Consider the following 21540-nt stretch of genomic DNA (forward strand, 5'->3'; position numbering starts at 1 on the left):
GTAAAGCATTGCGTGTCGTCAATATTCAAAGAAGACCATGCTACGAATTATCAAACTTTTCATATTTTTTTCCTTTCATATAAGTATAAAGTGATTTTCAGAATCAGGAGTTAAAAGGCTAGAGGTCACCTAGGTCAGAAAAAAACAACAAAATTATTTAACTTTAAAGTTAGTTTGGAGTACAGCCTAAACAGCAACTTTAAACAGTTTAAATGAGGGCTTAAAGGTCAAATATGTATGAGTTGACGAGGTAATATTGCTGTTTATGTGGTCTTCGTTCAATATTAGTAAAAACAGTGAAATCTTTGTATGACTGGAAAGCTAAAATAATGACTGTCAAGAAGTTAGAAGTTCAAATATATAGTGATAATGCTCGAGGGGAATTGAAATGGTCACTTAGAACAGAGGGTCTCCGAATAGAGATGGTCACTTATAAACACAGATTTGGCTCTATTAAAACTCTGTATCAATATCTTTTCTGATTCCTGATATGTTCTGATTTTCACAGTTGGCTGAAAGAAAAACATTCCAGACCAGGATCCCTTGACATCCTTTTTCAGAACAGAGCCGACTACCGTATCAAATTCAGCATCAACAATCCTGCATTCCTTCCAAGTCGTCACGAGGTATCGCCAGAGTCGAACGGGATAATCGTTGACGATACCCCAGACGACATAAGGTTGACAGCCAACGAAGCTCTAGCTAAGGAACTAGCCATCGAGAAGTGTGACATCGTTGTCATCAATCCTATCTTTGGGTCAGCAATGCCTTATAAGACAAATGTAAGTGAACTTTTGATGGCGATTTCTTTTTAAAGATTCATGTGTGACTGAAAAAGATCTGTTGGGACTACATTGTCATTGTATTTTGTTTTCTGATCTTTTTAATCGAGTTGTTGGTGTCTTTTGAGTTAGACTGTTTGTTCTATTTAAACAAGATGTCTGGGCTTGCGATATGCGGTCTGTAAGATTGGATCTAGATAAGAAGTGTATTAATTTTGAGACAACTATGACCTAAACAAATTTGGAAGTTGCATGGAGGATTATATTTAATATGCCATATCATCATGAAGGTTACGCTGTAGATGAGCTATACAGAAATGAAAGAGGTGTTTGTTTTATGGAAATAATTTTTATGGAGGCGTTTACGCCTGCCATATTACAATCACCTACGAGTTGTGACGTCACAATCTCTCACTTTCATTTTCGTTATATTTCCTTTCACAGTTCATTTTGTAGTTTCTTTCGGTTCATATATGATGTAGTTGAACTATATATATACATTTATGAAAACTATCAAGACTACAAATAAAGTGCTATTACATGAAAAAAGGTATATTCAGTATAAATTTCTCTTCGGCGGAAGCCCGGAATTTGAGACCTCTGGTGGTAATTTCTATAACTAGGGGTAATGATTCGCTTATACTATTAGTTCCAAGTATGAGGCACGTCATTGTAGTCCGTCATTCAAAGTAGATGTGCACAGAAATGTATTAACTATGCTTATAATGTTGTGAACATTTCAGGAACTATTTTGAATAAACAATAAGAATAATGTCTTGTAAATATCTACACCTGCATCGATTTTTGCAAATCTATATCGAAAATACTGTTTGAAGGGAGATAACTGCGAGATTCTGACGTTACCTTACAGAGGACACTTGTTTAACTACTAGGAATAAAGACGGCATAACAACCAAGCGCAAACAAATTCCCGATTTTCATAATACCCTCCAGGTTTTGGCTAACAACATTTCTTTTGTTTAAAACTTGGTAGTTTGTTCACGAGATTTTATGAGATTTGGTCCGATATTTAGCGATCACGTGTTCCGTCTGTTTTCGTGAGCGAGTACTCTGTCAAAATGGAGGCACGTGGACACGGGCTTCACACGAAGCATCAAAGTGTGATGTTTGTCGCTAGAAATTAATATCTATCAACATGAATTAAAGGCAATTTGCTTACAAAGTTTAAATCTGTTTGTTGACCCACTGAAATAAGCGTTTGTTTATTTAGGACGAAACTGTTTACGATAAGTTGTTCAAGCCTGGCCAGACCACAAAATCACAATATCTAACTGCGATTATAGTCCGAATTTTCTGACGATCTTCCTATATACTATATGCAGACTTTAATCAGCGATATCAACACCAGAACCCTTCGGATTACTGCGATAACTGATCGAAGTCCCTGTGTTTCAAATCTATGAATCGGTAGACCTAACGTGATCGGTGATGGCGTGATGGAATTCGATCGTTTATTTTTTAAAACTAAGAAAACTGGCACATATCTGTCGTGGTGGTCATTTGTGCTGTACCTTCCCCGACAGAGACAATATACATAATCTGGGCTTTTGTGATAAGGTTTACTGCAGTAGCTACTCGCACTCGTAATATATATGAAAATGCTAAATTATTATTGAACCAGCTTGTCTTATTTATATATTATTCAGCTCAGGATTCAACCTTTTCAAATGTTTTCATGTAAGATAACTTTTTGTTGTTTTCATGAAAAATGATAAATACATGTATATCTATTGGCAATCGATATATCAAATCCATATAATATAAGACTTTCTCAAATATCAATATTCCTCATAACTTTCAAAATAAATCTATATTTGCTTTTGAAATTTAATTAAAAATGTTTGATTTTCATGTCACGAACAAATCCCTTAAAATGATCATCAATCTCCTTATTGGTCTCCAGAAAGTGTGAAAATAAATGAAACTTTTTTGTCAATAATTCTATTTATTATGAATTCATGTATAACCATTTAGGTTTTTTCCAATGTTGACCTTTAAAACTATATATATACAAGCAACAATCTGTGGGATGTCAAATATGGAAGGCTATATAGCTGTTTCAGGATAAATTGCCAAAAATGCTTATAAGTACTGTTTCTTATCACTGATCACATATATTGGGTTTTTGACTATTATGTGTTATTGCTACTTAAGTGTGAATTTTTTCGGCTTAAGTGATAATGTATTTCTTTGTACTTGTGTGCAACAGACATCGCAAGAGTTTAATTCTCCTACATATAATATTGACTCCTACAAAAAGAAGTTGAGTGATCATGAGTGGTTGACTACGAGAGGCATTTTATCAAATCTCATATTGACCATACTGATTGCTCATGATCATATTTCATCCGGCCTAGTAAACTCTAGAAAAAACATCTTAATTTATGAAAGTAGCTAACTCCTTTAATGTATGTGTAAAAATTAAGTATATATATATATCGTACAAAACATCAAACTTCTAATATGGTAGATATGAAACATACATTTAGGCTGACTGCCTGATAATATGATACAATTTGTACAGAGTTTACAATCCTTTGACATTCAGCTCATAATATACACCATTATAATTTGATCTGTCGTCATGCGTCGGTCTTCTTCTTAAGACCAAGATATCGCAGAATGGTGTACAAAAGGTTCTTAAGCTATTTTATCAAAATTGTTAATTTCATGGCCCCCTATGTATCGCATTCCCCCTGGGGAGAGGATACATTTTACTATAGTTTATATAGGAAACTCATCACACATATTTTAGCATAATTTGTTTCATTTTCATTGGAAATTGGTTAGCACGTGGTTAGGACAAACTTTTCTCAATGATATATTGTCAGAGAATGTCAAGGCCAACGACTTGTTATGGGTTCGAATGTCAAAAATAAAAATCTTATATTGATTATTTTTTTCATTTCATATGAACGAACATAGTCCACTGAAACAGAATGTGCATATTTTATTGTCATCAGATAAAAATATGGCAGAAAGATATGGCACTTGGAAAAGAATCATAAAGCTATTTTCTCCAGCCAAAATTAAAAAATAATCCAAAATTGCAGAATAAAGGTTTCTGCTCTTTTCTTATCTATAATATACACATGAAGGCTTGATGTTTGGCGCATCGATAACGTATGGCTGGCTACAAATGTTATACTTATATTTGACCTTGACCTTCATTTAAGGTCACGGGGGTCAAATGATGAAGAAAATTCAAAGTTCTTTCAAAATTATTAATTTGGGTCACATTTTAAAGAATCGGCCCTTTTAAAGGTGTGTGCAATGTATCAAGGTCAAATAATCAAAATGACGCAGATATGGCACTTTTAAAAAGAAATTCCTACCAAAATGAAAAAATGACCCAAAACTGCACATACACATGAAGGCTGGATATTTGGCAAACAGATACATGTAACATGTGTAACTGGCTACAAATATTGAGTTTATCTCTCTGACCTTGACCTTCATTCACATTTTAAAGAACCGGCTCTTATGAAGGTGTGTGCGAAGTTTCAAGGGCAAATTATTAAAAATGATGCAGACATGCCCTTTAAAGAATGTTTTCTTGCCAAAATCAAAAATTATCCTTAAACTGCAATTCAATTGTTGGCTCAAAAGGGGTCAATTTGGCTCAATTGACATAAATAACTTCTTCTTTGAAACTAAGCAATCGATATAGCTCATACTTGACTGGTAGCATCCTTTTGGGTAGGGATTCAAAATTGTAAAAATGGTGGGGTTGATCCCCGGGGGGCACGGTCAAAAGGGGTCAATTGGTTTCTCTGAAACTAAGTTATGGATATAACTCACATTGGTGTGGTAGCAATCCCTATGGGGTTGTACCCAAAGTCAATTTCATTTCATGGATTAATTGCACAATTTGGTATAAAACCTACATTTGTATGGTAGCATGGTTATGGGGTGGGTATTCAAAATTGTACGAATGTTGGGGTTAACCTCCCGGGGGCTGAAGGATGGGACCAAAATAGGTCAATTTCGCTAAATTGACATTTTTACACAATCCTGATGTAAAAATAGGCCCAGGGTTCTTTCCCCACCCGAAGGGACTTATACAATCGTATTGAATTGATATCAAATATGAAAGTTTTCTTCAATATTTTGCATGTAAAACGCTGTATATTTATATACAGTACCTATAGCTACTAGGCTATTATCTACATCTTGGTGGTAAATTAAAAAGCAACAAATCACAGTTTATTGTTAATATTGACATTGGATCTATTAAAATAGATGGAATTGATATCTAATTTTGAAATAATTGTTTTTAAAAATGAGGTCTTTGTTAAAAAAAAGTGTAATAACTTTTAAAAGCTGTCAATCTAATTTTGATATTATTCTAAGATCAAAATAGAAAGGAATAAACAATTTTGTTTACAAGATATTGAAAGACATTGTACACTTTCAACAAAAAAGTAGCAGACACTCCCTGTATTTTCAATACATATCGTGTATTGCTTAACTTATCGAAATGCATATCTTATTGTTTCGTCATTTCTAATACCCAGGCCTATAAAATATAAGTTTGTTTTAAACACATAAATGCAAATTTTGAACTACTTAAGTATAAAAGATGGTTTAAAGTATGAATGTTAATGACATGTACCTAAGTAGACGTTGATTTGAAAAAATTTAAAATGTTTGACTTTTTAGCCCACCATCATCAGATGGTGGGCTATTCAAATCGGCCTGCGTCCGTGGTCCGTCCGTCCGTCCTTCCGTCCGTCCGTCCCTCCGTCCGTCCGTAAACAATTCTTGTTATCGCTAATCCTCAGAAAGTACTGAAGGGATCTTTCTCAAATTTCATATGTGGGTTCCCCTTGGTCCCTAGTTATGCATATTGCATTTTGAGACCAATCGGAAAACAACATGGCCGACAGGCAGCCATCTTGGATTTTGACAATTGAAGTTTGTTATCGCTATTTCTGAGAAAGTACTGAAGGGATCTTTCTCAAATTTCATATGTAGGCTCCCCTTGGTGCCTAGTTATATAAATGCATATTACATTTTGTGACCTATTGGAAAACAACATGGCCGACAGGCAGCCATCTTAGATTTTGACAATTGAAGTTTGTTATCGCTATTTCTCAGAAAGTACTGAAGGGATCTTTCTCAAATTTTCATATGTAGGTTCCCCTCGGTGCCTAGTTATGCATATTACATTTTGTGACCTATCGGAAAACAACATGGCCGACAGGCAGCCATCTTGGATTTTGACAATTGAAGTTTGTTATCGCTATTTTTCAGAAAGTACTGAAGGGATCTTTCTCAAACGTTTTTGCAAGTTCCCCTTGGTCTGTAGTTCTGCATATTGCATCTAATTCTTGGGACCAATAGGAAAACAACATGGCCGACAGGCAGTCATCTTGGATTTTGACAATTGAAGTTTGTTATCGCTATTTATCAGAAATTGCTGAAGGGATCTTTCTGAAATTTCATTTGTAGGTTGCCCTCTGTGCCTTGTTATGCATATTGGATTTTGAGACCAGTCAGAAAACAACCTGCCCGACAGGCAGCCATCTTGTATTTTGACAATTGAAGTTTGTTATCGCTATTTTACAGAAGGTACTGAAGGGATCTTTCTCAAATTTCATATGTAGGTTCCCCTTGGTCCCTGGTGTTGCATTTTGGGACCAATCCATAAAACAACAGACAGCCATTATCGCTAAATCTTAAATTTTATATATAGGTTCCCCTTGTTTGAAAAGTACTAGCTATAGAGGGCTGTTTCTGAATTTACACAGATTAGTAAGACTTAGAGGAAGGGAAAAGTAGAGAAAATATCAATCTGACATGGAACCTATAAAGATCATTCAATGGTGGGCGCCAAGATCCCTCTGGGATCTCTTGTTAAGTAAAGGTTTGATTGAAATAAGAAATGTTTAACTTCTTTTAGAAGTAGGTTTGCAACTTTTCAGATGGTTAAAACCATTATGTACATCGGAACAGTCTAAACCATTACATTCATCAGGACTGTGAAAACCATTATGTCCGGTTGGTTTGACACATTTAAGTGGAAATGTTTAGTCATGTTGATATCAGTTTAATTTGTATTCTTGCTTTATTTCAAATATCTCCTTTTACATCTGACTAACGCCTCCTACAGTACTTTCAGTACTTTGATTTTTATTAAATTTGATATCATAGCGGTTTTTGGCATTTTGTTTGTTGTGTTGTCAGGTAAATAACTTTGTGAGAAACATATACTGGCCATCAACTCCTCCTGACTACGACTCGCGACGAAGTAGTGACACCAGTTCTATCGAGGGGTAGGTATCATTCATTGTTAAACTTGATCATTGATCTGTCAATATATTGATGATGTTGAACTTAATCTTTTCTCTGTCAATACATATTTTTGTGATGTTGAACTTTCGTCTGTCAATAAATTTTTTTATGATATTTATGTGTTTTTAACTCCTCTGGTTGAAGGCTTAAGTCTTGTATATGCCACAATTTCTGTCATCCATACATAACAGATGTTTGCCCTCAAAAGACATGTTATTATTCCAGGTTATAAGGTAATTTGACTATTTGGATGAAACATCCCTTGGTAAGGGGAGATAATCGATTAGAACCTCAAAATTGATAGGAAACATCTTTTGTATTAGTAAGGTGATTTTACCCAATATACAGTAATCATTTGCCCCTGGCAATTGGAGAAACGGTCATATTAATTAGAACTTAATTATGTATGAATCATCATTGTTTCATAACTACAGTAGCATTAGAATATTTTGTAATCACCACTTTTGATAACCAAGTTATGCAGGCCCCTTAGGCCAATTTTCTTAAGAGTTATGTTTACTTTGTTCACTCCAGTAATTCCTCTAGAAGATGTAACAAGTTTCTGATCATCATATTATAGAAAAAATCACCTTGAAGTAATGCCATAGTTATCATAAATGAACCTGTAAATGAAAATCTGAACAATGTATTAAAATTCTACAATTTAATTTTATTTCAAATATTTAAGAGTCGGGATTGGGACATTTCTCAGTAGTATGGATGACCAGTACCAGCTACACAAGTACGCCTCAGAAGGCAACTGTGACCTCATGTTAGAACTTATCAACAGAGGGTTCCCCGTCAATGACACCGACATCAAGTACTTCACACCATTGCACTATGCATCAGCGTAAGTCTCGCATCGATTGTGTACCAATTGGTGGTAGCTATTACACATGATTATCAGTGATATACACGTTTTTATTTTCATGTATGATATGTTTATCAAAATATGAACCTATTACACAGTACTATCACTATAACACGACCCAGAAACACCATCTCTAGTATAATTATCATAACCCCACTTTGTAAATGGGGGGAGGCGTGGTGATGGCCTTTGTCTGTTCATGCTACATCAAATTCCATCTGTGGAAAGCAAAGATATTTTATGACTCCTAAGAAATCTTTATATTCACACCATAACATCGTGCTATCAAATTTTACACACAGTTTTATTTTGCATTAGACAAAGTTAAAGGTTAAAGTTCAAAGGTTGCACTTGACCCTGGTCAAAATATAAAGCTTGTAAATCAGATACCTCATGAACTTCTAGACAGATTTATTTCATTTTCACACAATTACATCACTTCGTAAAGCTCAACACTTGATTTTGGTGATTCGAGATTTAAGGTCGAAGTTGAAAATTTACCACTGTGTATATAATATGATAAAAAGTGAACAATTTAATTTGTTGGATTTTGTCAATTTTACAAATTGTTTTCTTACTAATCATAAAATTTCACTGTTGCAACACACAAATCGTTTTAAATTCTGTTGCAGTTAGTTTGATGTTTTTCTAATTAAAGTAATAATAGTGCAGAACTTTTATAGATGTTGATTTATATTACATTCTGAAAAAATCTTGTTGCAAAACTATGAAATGCTAATGTTACATTGCAGACGTGGACATAAGGATGCTGTTCAGATGTTACTACGAGCTGGGGCAAATCCTAATGCTAGAACAGACAACAAGGCTACCGCATTACATCTAGCCACGATGTACGGAAATGTCCATGTGGCAGAGACATTACTACGCCATCCCGAGATCAACCTGGTTGGTTTTACTGTCACTTAGCTAAAGGGGAAGGCCAGAATCTAGATAATCCCTGGGTGTCCTAATAATTGAGAAAATGTTGCAAATTGTGTTAATTTTTGTAAATCAATTAGTTATTCTTTATTTATGCACATAACTTGTTGTAAACATCCTATGCAGCAATGAATTTATTAATTTAGTGGTAGTATTTGATGTCTATTAAAGACTTATCTCCCTTTAGTCAAACTGACAGGAAACCAAATATTTCATCAGCACACATGTACCGATTGTTTGTTGATCAGGAAATCTTGTTCAGCTAGTGATCGCTGCTTAAAAATGTGATCAAAAGACAAACATAGCTTCTGCAGTTTAATTTGAACAAATTTTAAATGCTGAACATTGTGTGGTGAGAATGGGTAAACTACTTGGTGAGAATACAGATGTAAGGTGGGGTTGTCTGTACATCAGCTGTCTTCACAGACCTGATGGCAGATTTGTTGTATTTACTGTTATTGTCTCATATTTCTTGACCAAGACTCATTTTAAATGTCTTCAACACAAAGCTTTGATACAATGCAGAATTAATCGTTGCTGTAAGTGTACTTATTTAGCACACTCATATTTTAGTGCTCCGAGGGTATGTAGACTTATTAGTGCAGTCTTGAATTCGCGCAATTATCACAAGAATATTTTTAGATAAGCGGTAATACACTTTTTTTGAAACAAATGCATGCCATCCAAACTTTGAATTCCCTTCAGACAGACATATAACGCATAGAGAAACCATTGGAGCAATATCGGACTACATAGATCACATGATCATTCCGTGTGTGGAAAATGTCCGAGATCAGCTGCCGCTGAATGCATCTTCACAGCCTGCTTTATGTATATTTGACATATATAAACCTCATCGTGTGAAAGATCATATACCAATTTGTTGTGTATTCATAAAGTACAGATTGGAGAAATCTAAGCGCTGCTCTTGAATTAGCGTGATGACTTGAGCACGAAAGGCGCTAAAATTTGAAGACCACTAAAATAAGTACATGTACAGTTACATATCCGATTGGTACACATTCACATTTGGTCGGCCATGATGTCTATATTTGTCAGTTCCATGTCAATAAGCAGGTTGTTAACTGACTTTTATCCATTTAAGGAATTGGATGCATGTACCGTATTTTACCGGGTATAAGCCCAGGGGGCTAGTGCACTGAAAATGGGAAAAAGTCTGGAGTTGGCTTATCCCTTGATAAGCAAGGGATAAGCCCCTATGCAAGCCCCTATGTTAAATACCTCCCAAGTCTGGTCTTCAGACATCACACTCAATTCAGAAGGAATTTAACTTACCAACACAAATTGTATTCTTACTACACTGGAATTTGTCAGATAGATATTCACAATGCAATATTATGACAAAAATTAGTAGAAATTGTTGGTGGCAATAAAGCCATTATAATGATATGATAATATATATTATTAAGTGATATAACTTTGATAACATGTTTACAGGATATCCAGGACAGACACGGAAAGACAGCTCTCAATTATAGTGAGGAGACGCAGTACTGGGCACAAAAACGCATTGGGGAGCTGATCAGGGCAGTGTCGAAATCAAATGTAAGTTTGTACTGGACACAGAAACACTAGGGGCTGATCAAGGCGGTGTCGAAATCAAATGTAAGTTTGTACTGGACACAGAAACACTAGGGGCTGATCAGGGCAGTGTCGAAATCAAATGTAAGTTTGTACTGGACACAGAAACACTAGGGGCTGATCAGGGCAGTGTCGAAATCAAATGTAAGTTTGTACTCGACACAGAAACACTAGGGGCTGATCAAGGCAGTGTCGAAATCAAATGTAAGTTTGAACTGGACACAGAAACAATAGGGCCTGATCAAGGCAGTGTCGAAATCAAATGTAAGTATGTACTGGACACAGAAACACTACGGGCTGATCAAGGCAGTGTCGAAATCAAATGTAAGTTTGTACTGGACCCAGAAACACTAGGGGCTGATCAGGGCAGTGTCAAAATCAAATGTAAGTTGTACTGGACACAGAAACACTAGGGGCTGATCAAGGCAGTGTCGAAATCAAATGTAAGTTTGTACTGGACACAGAAACACTAGGGGCTGATCAAGGCAGTGTCGAAATCAAATGTAAGTTTGTACTGGACACAGAAACACTAGGGGCTGATCAGGGCAGTGTCGAAATCAAATGTAAGTTTGTACTGGACACAGAAACACTAGGGGCTGATCAAGGCAGTGTCGAAATCAAATGTAAGTTTGTACTGGACACAGAAACACTAGGGGCTGATCAGGGCAGTGTCGAAATCAAATGTAAGTTTGTACTGGACACAGAAACACTAGGGGCTGATCAAGGCAGTGTCGAAATCAAATGTAAGTTTGTACTGGACACAGAAACACTAGGGGCTGATCAAGGCAGTGTCGAAATCAAATGTAAGTTTGTACTGGACACAGAAACACTAGGGGCTGATCAGGGCAGTGTCGAAATCAAATGTAAGTTTGTACTGGACACAGAAACACTAGGGGCTGATCAAGGCAGTGTCAAAATCAAATGTAAGTTTGTACTGGACACAGAAACACTAGGGGCTGATCAAGGCAGTGTCGAAATCAAATGTAAGTTTGTACTGGACACAGAAACACTAGGGGCTGATCAAGGCAGTGTCGAAATCAAATGTAAGTTTGTACTGGACACAGAAACACTAGGGGCTGATCAGGGCAGTGTCGAAATCAAATGTAAGTTTGTACTGGACACAGAAACAATAGGGGCTGATCAGGGCAGTGTCGAAATCAAATGTAAGTTTGTACTGGACACAGAAACACTAGGGGCTGATCAGGGCAGTGTCGAAATCAAATGTAAGTTTGTACTGGACACAGAAACACTAGGGGCTGATCAAGGCGGGTGTCGAAATCAAATGTAAGTTTGTACTGGACACAGAAACACTAGGGGCTGATCAGGGCGGTGTCGAAATCAAATGTAAGTTTGTACTGGACACAGAAACACTAGGGGCTGATCAAGGCGGTGTCGAAATCAAATGTAAGTTTGTACTGGACACAGAAACACTAGGGGCTGATCAGGGCAGTGTCGAAATCAAATGTAAGTTTGTACTGGACACAGAAACAATAGGGGCTGATCAGGGCAGTGTCGAAATCAAATGTAAGTTTGTACTGGACACAGAAACACTAGGGGCTGATCAGGGCAGTCTCGAAATCAAATGTAAGTTTTTACTGGACACAGAAACACTAGGGGCTGATCAGGGCAGTGTCGAAATCAAATGTAAGTTTTTACTGGACACAGAAACACTAGGGGCTGATCAGGGCAGTGTCAAAATCAAATATAAGTTTGTACTGGACACAGAAACACTAGGGGCTGATCAGGGCAGTGTCGAAATCAAATATAAGTTTGTACTGGACACAGAAACACTAGGGGCTGATCAGGGCAGTGTCGAAATCAAATGTAAGTTTGTACTGGACACAGAAACACTAGGGGGTGATCAGGGCAGTGTCGAAATCAAATGTAAGTTTTTACTGGACACAGAAACACTAGGGGGTGATCAGGGCAGTGTCGAAATCAAATGTAAGTTTGTACTGGACACAGAAACACTAGGGGCTGATCAAGGCGGTGTCGAAATCAAATGTAAGTTTTTACTGGACACAGAAACACTAGGGGCTGATCAGGGCAGTGTCGAAATCAAATGTAAGTTTGTACTGGACACAGAAACACTAGGGGGTGATCAGGGCAGTGTCGAAATCAAATGTAAGTTTGTACTGGACACAGAAACACTAGGGGCTGATCAAGGCGGTGTCGAAATCAAATGTAAGTTTTTACTGGACACAGAAACACTAGGGGCTGATCAGGGCAGTGTCGAAATCAAATGTAAGTTTGTACTGGACACAGAAACACTAGGGGCTGATCAGGGCAGTGTCGAAATCAAATGTAAGTTTGTACTGGACACAGAAACACTAGGGGGTGATCAGGGCAGTGTCGAAATCAAATGTAAGTTTGTACTGGACACAGAAACACTAGGGGCTGATCAGGGCAGTGTCGAAATCAAATGTAAGTTTGTACTGGACACAGAAACACTAGGGGCTGATCAGGGCAGTGTCGAAATCAAATGTAAGTTTGTACTGGACACAGAAACACTAGGGGGTGATCAAGGTAGTGTCGAAATCAAATGTAAGTTTGTACTGGACACAGAAACACTAGGGGCTGATCAAGGCGGTGTCGAAATCAAATGTAAGTTTGTACTGGACACAGAAACACTAGGGGCTGATCAAGGCAGTGTCGAAATCAAATGTAAGTTTGTACTGGACACAGAAACACTAGGGGCTGATCAGGGCAGTGTCGAAAAATCAAATGTAAGTTTGTACTGGACACAGAAAAAATAGGGGCTGATCAGGGCAGTGTCGAAATCAAATGTAAGTTTGTACTGGACACAGAAACACTAGGGGGTGATCAAGGTAGTGTCGAAATCAAATGTAAGTTTGTACTGGACACAGAAACACTAGGGGCTGATCAAGGCAGTGTCGAAATCAAATGTAAGTTTTTACTGGACACAGAAACACTAGGGGCTGATCAGGGCAGTGTCGAAATCAAATGTAAGTTTGTACTGGACACAGAAACACTAGGGGCTGATCAGGGCAGTGTCAAAATCAAATGTAAGTTTGTACTGGACACAGAAACACTAGGGGCTGATCAAGGCAGTGTCGAAATCAAATGTAAGTTTGTACTGGACACAGAAACTCTACGGGCTGATCAAGGCGGTGTCGAAATCAAATGTAAGTTTGTACTCGACACAGAAACACTAGGGGCTGATCAGGGCAGTGTCGAAATCAAATGTAAGTTTGTACTGGACACAGAAACACTAGGGGGTGATCAGGGCAGTGTCGAAATCAAATGTAAGTTTGTACTGGACACAGAAGCACTAGGGGCTGATCAAGGCGGTGTCGAAATTAAATGTAAGTTTGTACTGGACACAGAAACACTAGGGGGTGATCAGGGCAGTGTCGAAATCAAATGTAAGTTTGTACTGGACACAGAAGCACTAGGGGCTGATCAAGGCAGTGTCGAAATCAAATGTAAGTTTGTACTGGACACAGAAACACTAGGGCCTGATCAGGGCAGTGTCGAAATCAAATGTAAGTTTGTACTGGACACAGAAACACTAGGGGGTGATCAGGGCAGTGTCGAAATCAAATGTAAGTTTGTACTGGACACAGAAACACTAGGGGGTGATCAGGGCAGTGTCGAAATCAAATGTAAGTTTGTACTGGACACAGAAACAATAGGGGGTGATCAAGGCAGTGTCGAAATCAAATGTAAGTTTGTACTGGACACAGAAACACTAGGGGCTGATCAGGGCAGTGTCGAAATCAAATGTAAGTTTGTACTCGACACAGAAACACTAGGGGGTGATCAAGGTAGTGTCGAAATCAAATGTAAGTTTGTACTGGACACAGAAACACTAGGGGCTGATCAAGGCGGTGTCGAAATCAAATGTAAGTTTGTACTGGACACAGAAACACTAGGGGCTGATCAAGGCAGTGTCGAAATCAAATGTAAGTTTTTACTGGACACAGAAACACTAGGGGCTGATCAGGGCAGTGTCGAAATCAAATGTAAGTTTGTACTGGACACAGAAACACTAGGGGCTGATCAGGGCAGTGTCGAAATCAAATGTAAGTTTGTACTGGACACAGAAACACTAGGGGCTGATCAGGGCAGTGTCGAAATCAAATGTAAGTTTGTACTGGACACAGAAACACTAGGGGGTGATCAAGGTAGTGTCGAAATCAAATGTAAGTTTGTACTGGACACAGAAACACTAGGGGCTGATCAAGGCAGTGTCGAAATCAAATGTAAGTTTGTACTGGACACAGAAACACTAGGGGCTGATCAGGGCAGTGTCGAAATCAAATGTAAGTTTGTACTGGACACAGAAACACTAGGGGGTGATCAGGGCAGTGTCGAAATCAAATGTAAGTTTTTACTGGACACAGAAACACTAGGGGCTGATCAAGGCAGTGTCGAAATCAAATGTAAGTTTTTACTGGACACAGAAACACTAGGGGCTGATCAGGGCAGTGTCGAAATCAAATGTAAGTTTGTACTGGACACAGAAACACTAGGGGCTGATCAGGGCAGTGTCAAAATCAAATATAAGTTTGTACTGGACACAGAAACACTAGGGGCTGATCAAGGCAGTGTCGAAATCAAATGTAAGTTTGTACTGGACACAGAAACACTACGGGCTGATCAAGGCGGTGTCGAAATCAAATGTAAGTTTGTACTCGACACAGAAACACTAGGGGCTGATCAGGGCAGTGTCGAAATCAAATGTAAGTTTGTACTGTACACAGAAACAGTAGGGGGTGATCAGGGCAGTGTCGAAATCAAATGTAAGTTTGTACTGGACACAGAAACACTAGGGGGTGATCAGGGCAGTGTCGAAATCAAATGTAAGTTTGTACTGGACACAGAAACATTAGGGGGCTGACCAGGGCAGTGTCGAAATCAAATGTAAGTTTGTACTGGACACAGAAACAGTAGGGGGTGATCAGGGCAGTGTCGAAATCAAATGTAAGTTTGTACTGGACACAGAAACACTAGGGGGTGATCAGGGCAGTGTCGAAATCAAATATAAGTTTGTACTGGACACAGAAACACTAGGGGCTGATCAGGGCAGTGTCAAAATCAAATGTAAGTTTGTACTGGACACAGAAACACTAGGGGGTGATCAGGGCAGTGTCGAAATCAAATGTAAGTTTGTACTGGACACAGAAACACTAGGGGGTGATCAGGGCAGTGTCGAAATCAAATATAAGTTTGTACTCGACACAGAAACACTAGGGGGCTGACCAGGGCCATGTCGAAATCAAATGTAAGTTTGTACTCGACACAGAAACACTAGGGGCTGATCAAGGCGGTGGCGAAATTAAATGTAAGTTTGTACTGGACACAGAAACACTAGGGGCTGATCAAAGCCTTGTCGAAATCAAATGTAAGTTTGTACTCGACACAGAAACACTAGGGGCTGATCAAGGCAGTGTCGAAATCAAATGTAAGTTTGTACTCGACACAGAAACACTAGGGGGCTGACCAGGGCCATGTCAAAATAAAATGTAAGTTTGTACTGGACACAGAAACACTAGGGGCTGATCAAGGCGGTGTCGAAATCAAATGTAAGTTTGTACTGGACAAAGTATCTAAAACATTAAATCTGTATTGTAAGGAACACAGAGTCGATACTTACTTATAATTACTCCTATAACAAAAGAGGCCTCTGGTCGGCTGATTTATTATCTGACATTGTGCCGAACTTTCATTTCCTTTGATGCTCGTTCAGCCCCAAAATCAGGGTGGAAGGAAAGATTCAGTGATATCTGTTGCTTATAACTTGATGACAACCATGTGTACTTACAGCTTAGGTATTATATATTCCATTTAAATGCTTCAGTCACTAATCTACATCAAATTAATACTTATTTACTACGAAACAGTCTCCTGCATTGTTTTATGAATACTTTGACCTAGTTTTAAATATAGCGTTATTGGTTCTTAAAAATATGAAAGTGTGTATCAAGAAGAACAAATATATTGTACAAAGAATCTTAATATATTGGGCAGTCAATGTCAATCTGATATTTAATGTGCAATTAAAATGTTAATATTATCAAAATTCAAAACTTAACCTCTAACATTGTTGGAGGTTACACGGCGCCTGTCATAGGTTTTTTGCCGTGTTGAACCTCTAACATTATTGGAAGTTACACGGCACCTGTCAAAGGTTTCTCGCTGTGTTGAACCTCTAACATTGTTGAAGTAAGTCATAATGTGTGTCCATGTTTATCCTTACAAGGAATGTTGATGCAGTAAACCAAATTGAGAGTCAGTCGAATTTGTGAGCCTCTCTTTGTCTTGTTTGCATTTGTTGAATATTGTGGACAAACAATGGGATGATTTTTTTTCAGACACAGGAAATTGAGATCTGCCTCACGGACAAAGCAGTGAAGAAGCTTAAACTAGTCAATGGAACAAATACCACTGTGAAGCAGCTGAATTTACAACTGTTCAGGGTAAGTCTTGGTTAATTGGAAATCTGGTATAAACTCTAATCATACATTATATAGCTACCTGCCATTGTTACATACGAAGGTAAACAAAATTCAGAACTTTGTTGACATGAATCTGTGTATACTTTTCATATGTACCTTTGTTAACTCTAGTTTAAGATATGTTATATGATTTTGTAACTGATGCCATTTTTCCCCACAGGAGTATAACATGTCTGATGAGGTGTTCTCGGAGATCTTCACGATTTGGATTTGTTCAAAAAGTCTAGGTAACAATATTTTATCTGTCCATTTTGTCTTTATAAAAAAATCATTGTCCAATTGATATTGTAAATCACTTAAATTTCGCGAATACTCAATTTTGAAAGCTTCGTTATCTCTTTGGACATATTTGCGAATACGTGATTTTGCAAATGTTTGTCTAGAACTAATTTTAAATTGCCAATGAACTAATAGAGCAATGAACTTTGCAAGACTCCTATGTCGATAACTAATAGCTTGATCGCAATCCCTAGGTGTTATTTTCGTACAAATAATCGCGAATAATTTAAATTCGTGATTGACTCTCCTTATATATTAATGCAAAATAAAAGTGACTTACAGTATTCAAGCATCCCTTTCAATCCCTTTTATCTGTGGTCTGTCTGACACAGACTCCATCGTCAATCCTCAAATGACCCTTGTTGTCAGGTGTTTCACAAGACGTATTTTGAGAATCTCTCTCAAATTCCATATGTAGGATCCCTTTGTTCCGTAGTTGGGCGTGCTCCATTTTCAGACTTACCAAACAAACAAAATGCAACTGATGGCCATCTTGGATTTTGGTAGTCAAAGCTTGAGAAGTTTCTGCATATAAAGATTGAAAAAACATGATTGCCAACAGATTTTGAGAGCTGTATTTGATTGATCACAGAAAGTGCTAATTAGAAGGGACTCTCAGGTTACATACGCTGGTCCCTAGTTTATACTTTTTTTTCACAGTAGGTAAATGGCAACTTGATCACGTTGTAAGGATAATTTCATAGCAGTAGGAATGTTTTTGAGCATTTAACTACAATTTGTTTTCAAATTCAAATGATAATCAGTACAGGAGATGATTAATAAGAAAGAAGTTAAAAAATCTAAAATTTATAAAGAATAAAATAAGATCATATGATGCTATAGACACCAAGGCTCTGTCTTGGATCTCTCATATGACATTAAGTGATGTTAAAAGTTTATATGTAAAAGAGCGCATGATTAATCAAATTTAAATCAATGCCTCCGCTAGGGATCACACTCGGGTCATCTGGCTTGCTAGTCTTATGCTCAACCGATCGAGCTAAAGAGAAGATCTCTCTAGCCGAGCGTTATATTGCGGCTAGTATTTTACCAGGGTTACATACTCCCCCTCCAGGAAAGAACTCGTCCTCGAGTTTACAGGGGTAACAGCGATGTTTTCGCAAGCAGCGATGAGTATCATTCCCGAGTCCCTACATGGGCGCCGATGTAACAGAGCTCATGATTAATCAAATTTAAATCACTGCCTCCGCTAGGGATCAAACCTGGGACCTCTGGCTTACTAGTCTTACGTTCAAGTGATCGAGCTAAAGAGAAGATCTCCCAAGCCGAGCGTTATATTGGGGCTAGTATTTACCAAAGTTACATATATATAATGTGGATGTCTGTGAACCAAGTTATCCTTAAACAACATATCTGGAATATATTGTGGTCTTAACACGTGGTATGGAGTTTTTATTGTGATTTGTTTTTGTAGAGCTTCAACTGAGACAAGACCACTGTCCAATAATTGAGCTTCAAGTCTGGAATAGGAATGTGAAAATGCTGACTGATGCTAATCCTGGTAATGAAGTGCCAGAATTCAGGTGGAGGAGGAACGCAAAGATTGGGCTCAAAGAGGAAAAAGGGGTATTGAAGTTATGAAAAAAGATCGATATTTGAAATGAAAATTTTACAAATGCTGACTTCCAACTTGGTTAGACAGAATGCTTACCAAGGGTTATTCTGAACATTTTGTGTGGCCATTATACATACTTTTGGTGTTTTATCAGACATTTGGATGAAGTGTTTAGAAAATTGTTGAAAGTAATGTCAGTAATAATGGTTCCTATAAAAATTTCAAATTACATTAAGATACGCGAGATTGGTATAACATCTTCCTTCATCAAGGACATTTGTTGTAGGTGAATCACCCACAGGCCGTACACATCTTGTTTCACGAGGCCTACAATAACTACATCCAGGCTCTGTATCCCTGTAAGGACCAGGATGTTCTCACCTTCGCCTCCATTCTCATCTATAAGGAACAAAAAGGAGAGTTTGACTCGGCATCAGCGAAGAGTCATGTCACAAGGTATGAAATTTTTTTTTTAAATGTTATGAAGCCAAAGTAATTGAGCACTGGAGGTAAATTACGACAAGCAATGGAGAAATATTCAAATATTGTTTCAATAGTGTTGTATATATGCCATAGAGTGTAGCCGTCTGGAATGATTTATTTTAAGTTTTTCTAAACATATGGTACAGAGGAGACTTTCTCAAGAGAACCTTGGTTCATATAGTTTGTCATCAGGAAAAATTGAATCCATGCATTCATGATCGCTAATTTTATTAAAGAAATATTAATTTTGCTTTTCCTGAATGAAGAGTTTTAAATTAACAGGACCAAGACCTCATCTAGTGAGTAATGCATTGTTTATAGTTGTATGGGTCTTTAGGTCCACGCTCTCTTTAATGGCCTCAAATACATGTATAGGAAACTTAATGGCCACAAATACATATAGCAAACTTAATGGCCACAAATACATGTATAGCTAACTTATTGGCCTCAAATACATGTATAGCTAACTTATTGGCCTCAAATACATGTATAGCTAACTTAATGGCCTCAAATACATGTATAGCAAACTTAATGGCCACAAATACATGTATAGCTATTAAACTTAATGGCCACAAATACATGTATAGCTAACTAATTATTGGCCTCAAATACATGTATAGCTAACTTAATGGCCACAAATACATGTATAGCTAACTTAATGGCCACAAATACATGTATAGCTAACTTAATGGCCACAAATACATGTATAGCTAATTCAATGGTCACAAATACATGTATAGCAAACTTAATGGCCACAAATACATGTATAGCAAACTTAATGGCCACAAATACATGTATAGCTATTAAACTTAATGGCGACAAATACATGTATAGCTAATTTAATGGCCATAGATACATGTATAGCTAACTTATTGGCCACAAATACATGTATAGCTAACTTAATGGTCTCAAATACATGTATAGCTAACTTATTGGCCACAAATACATGTATAGCTAACTTATTGGCCACAAATACATGTATAGCAAACTTAATGGTCACAAATACATGTATAGCTAACTTATTGGTCACAAATACATGTATAGGAAACTTATTGGCCACAAATACATGTATAGCTAACTTATTGGCCACAAATACATGTATAGAAAACTTAATGGTCACAAATACATGTATAGCTAACTTATTGGCCACAAATACATGTATAGCAAACTTATTGGCCACAAATACATGTATAGCTAACTTATTGGCCACAAATACATGTATAGCTAACTTACTGGCCACAAATACATGTATAGCTAACTTATTAGTCTCAAATACATGTATAGCAAACTTAATGGCCACATATACATGTGTAGCAAACTTAATGGCCTCAAATACATGTACAGCAAATTTAACGGTGGCATATACATGTATACAAATGTAGGAAATTTAATGGTCGCAAATAAATTTATAGCGAATTTAAATATAAAGCAAACTACCAAGAGCCCTTTTAAGACAGGAGTTTCATTGTTTATGGTCTATTGATGGTCCTAACTGAAAGGACTCGTCCCCATATACTTACCCTTAAACAGACATTTCCAGCTCGTTCAGTGAATTCATTAGGTAATTATTACATTTTGATACCCATAGTAAAAACCTACAGAAGTTAGTACCAGGACCAATGCTGAAGGCGAAGAGCAGTAACTGGGCCTCACGAATACTACACCATTACAAAGACTTCTGTCCTCACCTGGCAGACACGCTGGAGGTCCGGCATGGAACGCAAGAACAGCGAGATCAGGCATGTACAAATTTTTTATCTCACCTGGCCCGAAGGACACAAATACATGTATTTAACCAATCAACATTTATAACCAATGTCTGTCAATCTGTTACCAGAGTCTTTAAAAATGGTAGTTGCTACTCCTGCTTAGCGCTCAGCATATTTGGAGTGGGACGACTGGTTCGCTCGTTGTCAGTATAATGTGACCGGGTGGGGTGTCCTGCTGGGTGTCTACGGCAGTATGATTCAGTGAGGTAGCACTATAAATCGTCAAAAGTTCCGGCCTATCACAAGGAGACTTAACACGAACATACCACAGCCTCCCAAAACACACATACGCACTCACCACACGCATGCATGTCGCATGCACGAGAGGCCGTCCTTAAATGACCTTAGCTGTTAATAGGACGTTAAACAAAATAAACCAAACCAAACTGTCAATCTGTAATCTGTAGTCTTCTTCTTCTGAACCCGAAGGACCAAGGTG

General features: G+C 37.6%; 1 protein-coding gene across 2 annotated transcripts in view; it reads left to right on the forward strand.

Annotated features, from left to right (window-relative positions):
• Positions 1-21540, forward strand: part of LOC117317283 (krev interaction trapped protein 1-like) — a 39619-nt gene that overhangs the window by 4176 nt on the left and 13903 nt on the right. For both annotated transcript variants that reach the window (XR_004530157.1, XM_033872030.1), the window contains exons 5-14: positions 509-782; positions 6993-7081; positions 7789-7950; positions 8724-8877; positions 10369-10476; positions 16851-16955; positions 17155-17221; positions 18709-18860; positions 19136-19305; positions 20921-21071. Coding sequence is in view for 1 of the 2 variants with exons in the window: in XM_033872030.1 (XP_033727921.1) it covers positions 509-782; positions 6993-7081; positions 7789-7950; positions 8724-8877; positions 10369-10476; positions 16851-16955; positions 17155-17221; positions 18709-18860; positions 19136-19305; positions 20921-21071 (1432 nt within the window). In the remaining variant the exon portion in view is untranslated. The remainder of the gene's footprint in view (positions 1-508; positions 783-6992; positions 7082-7788; positions 7951-8723; positions 8878-10368; positions 10477-16850; positions 16956-17154; positions 17222-18708; positions 18861-19135; positions 19306-20920; positions 21072-21540) is intronic.

This window comes from Pecten maximus, chromosome 19 (genome assembly GCF_902652985.1).
Source record: "Pecten maximus chromosome 19, xPecMax1.1, whole genome shotgun sequence".
Taxonomy (NCBI): Eukaryota; Metazoa; Mollusca; class Bivalvia; order Pectinida; family Pectinidae; genus Pecten; species Pecten maximus.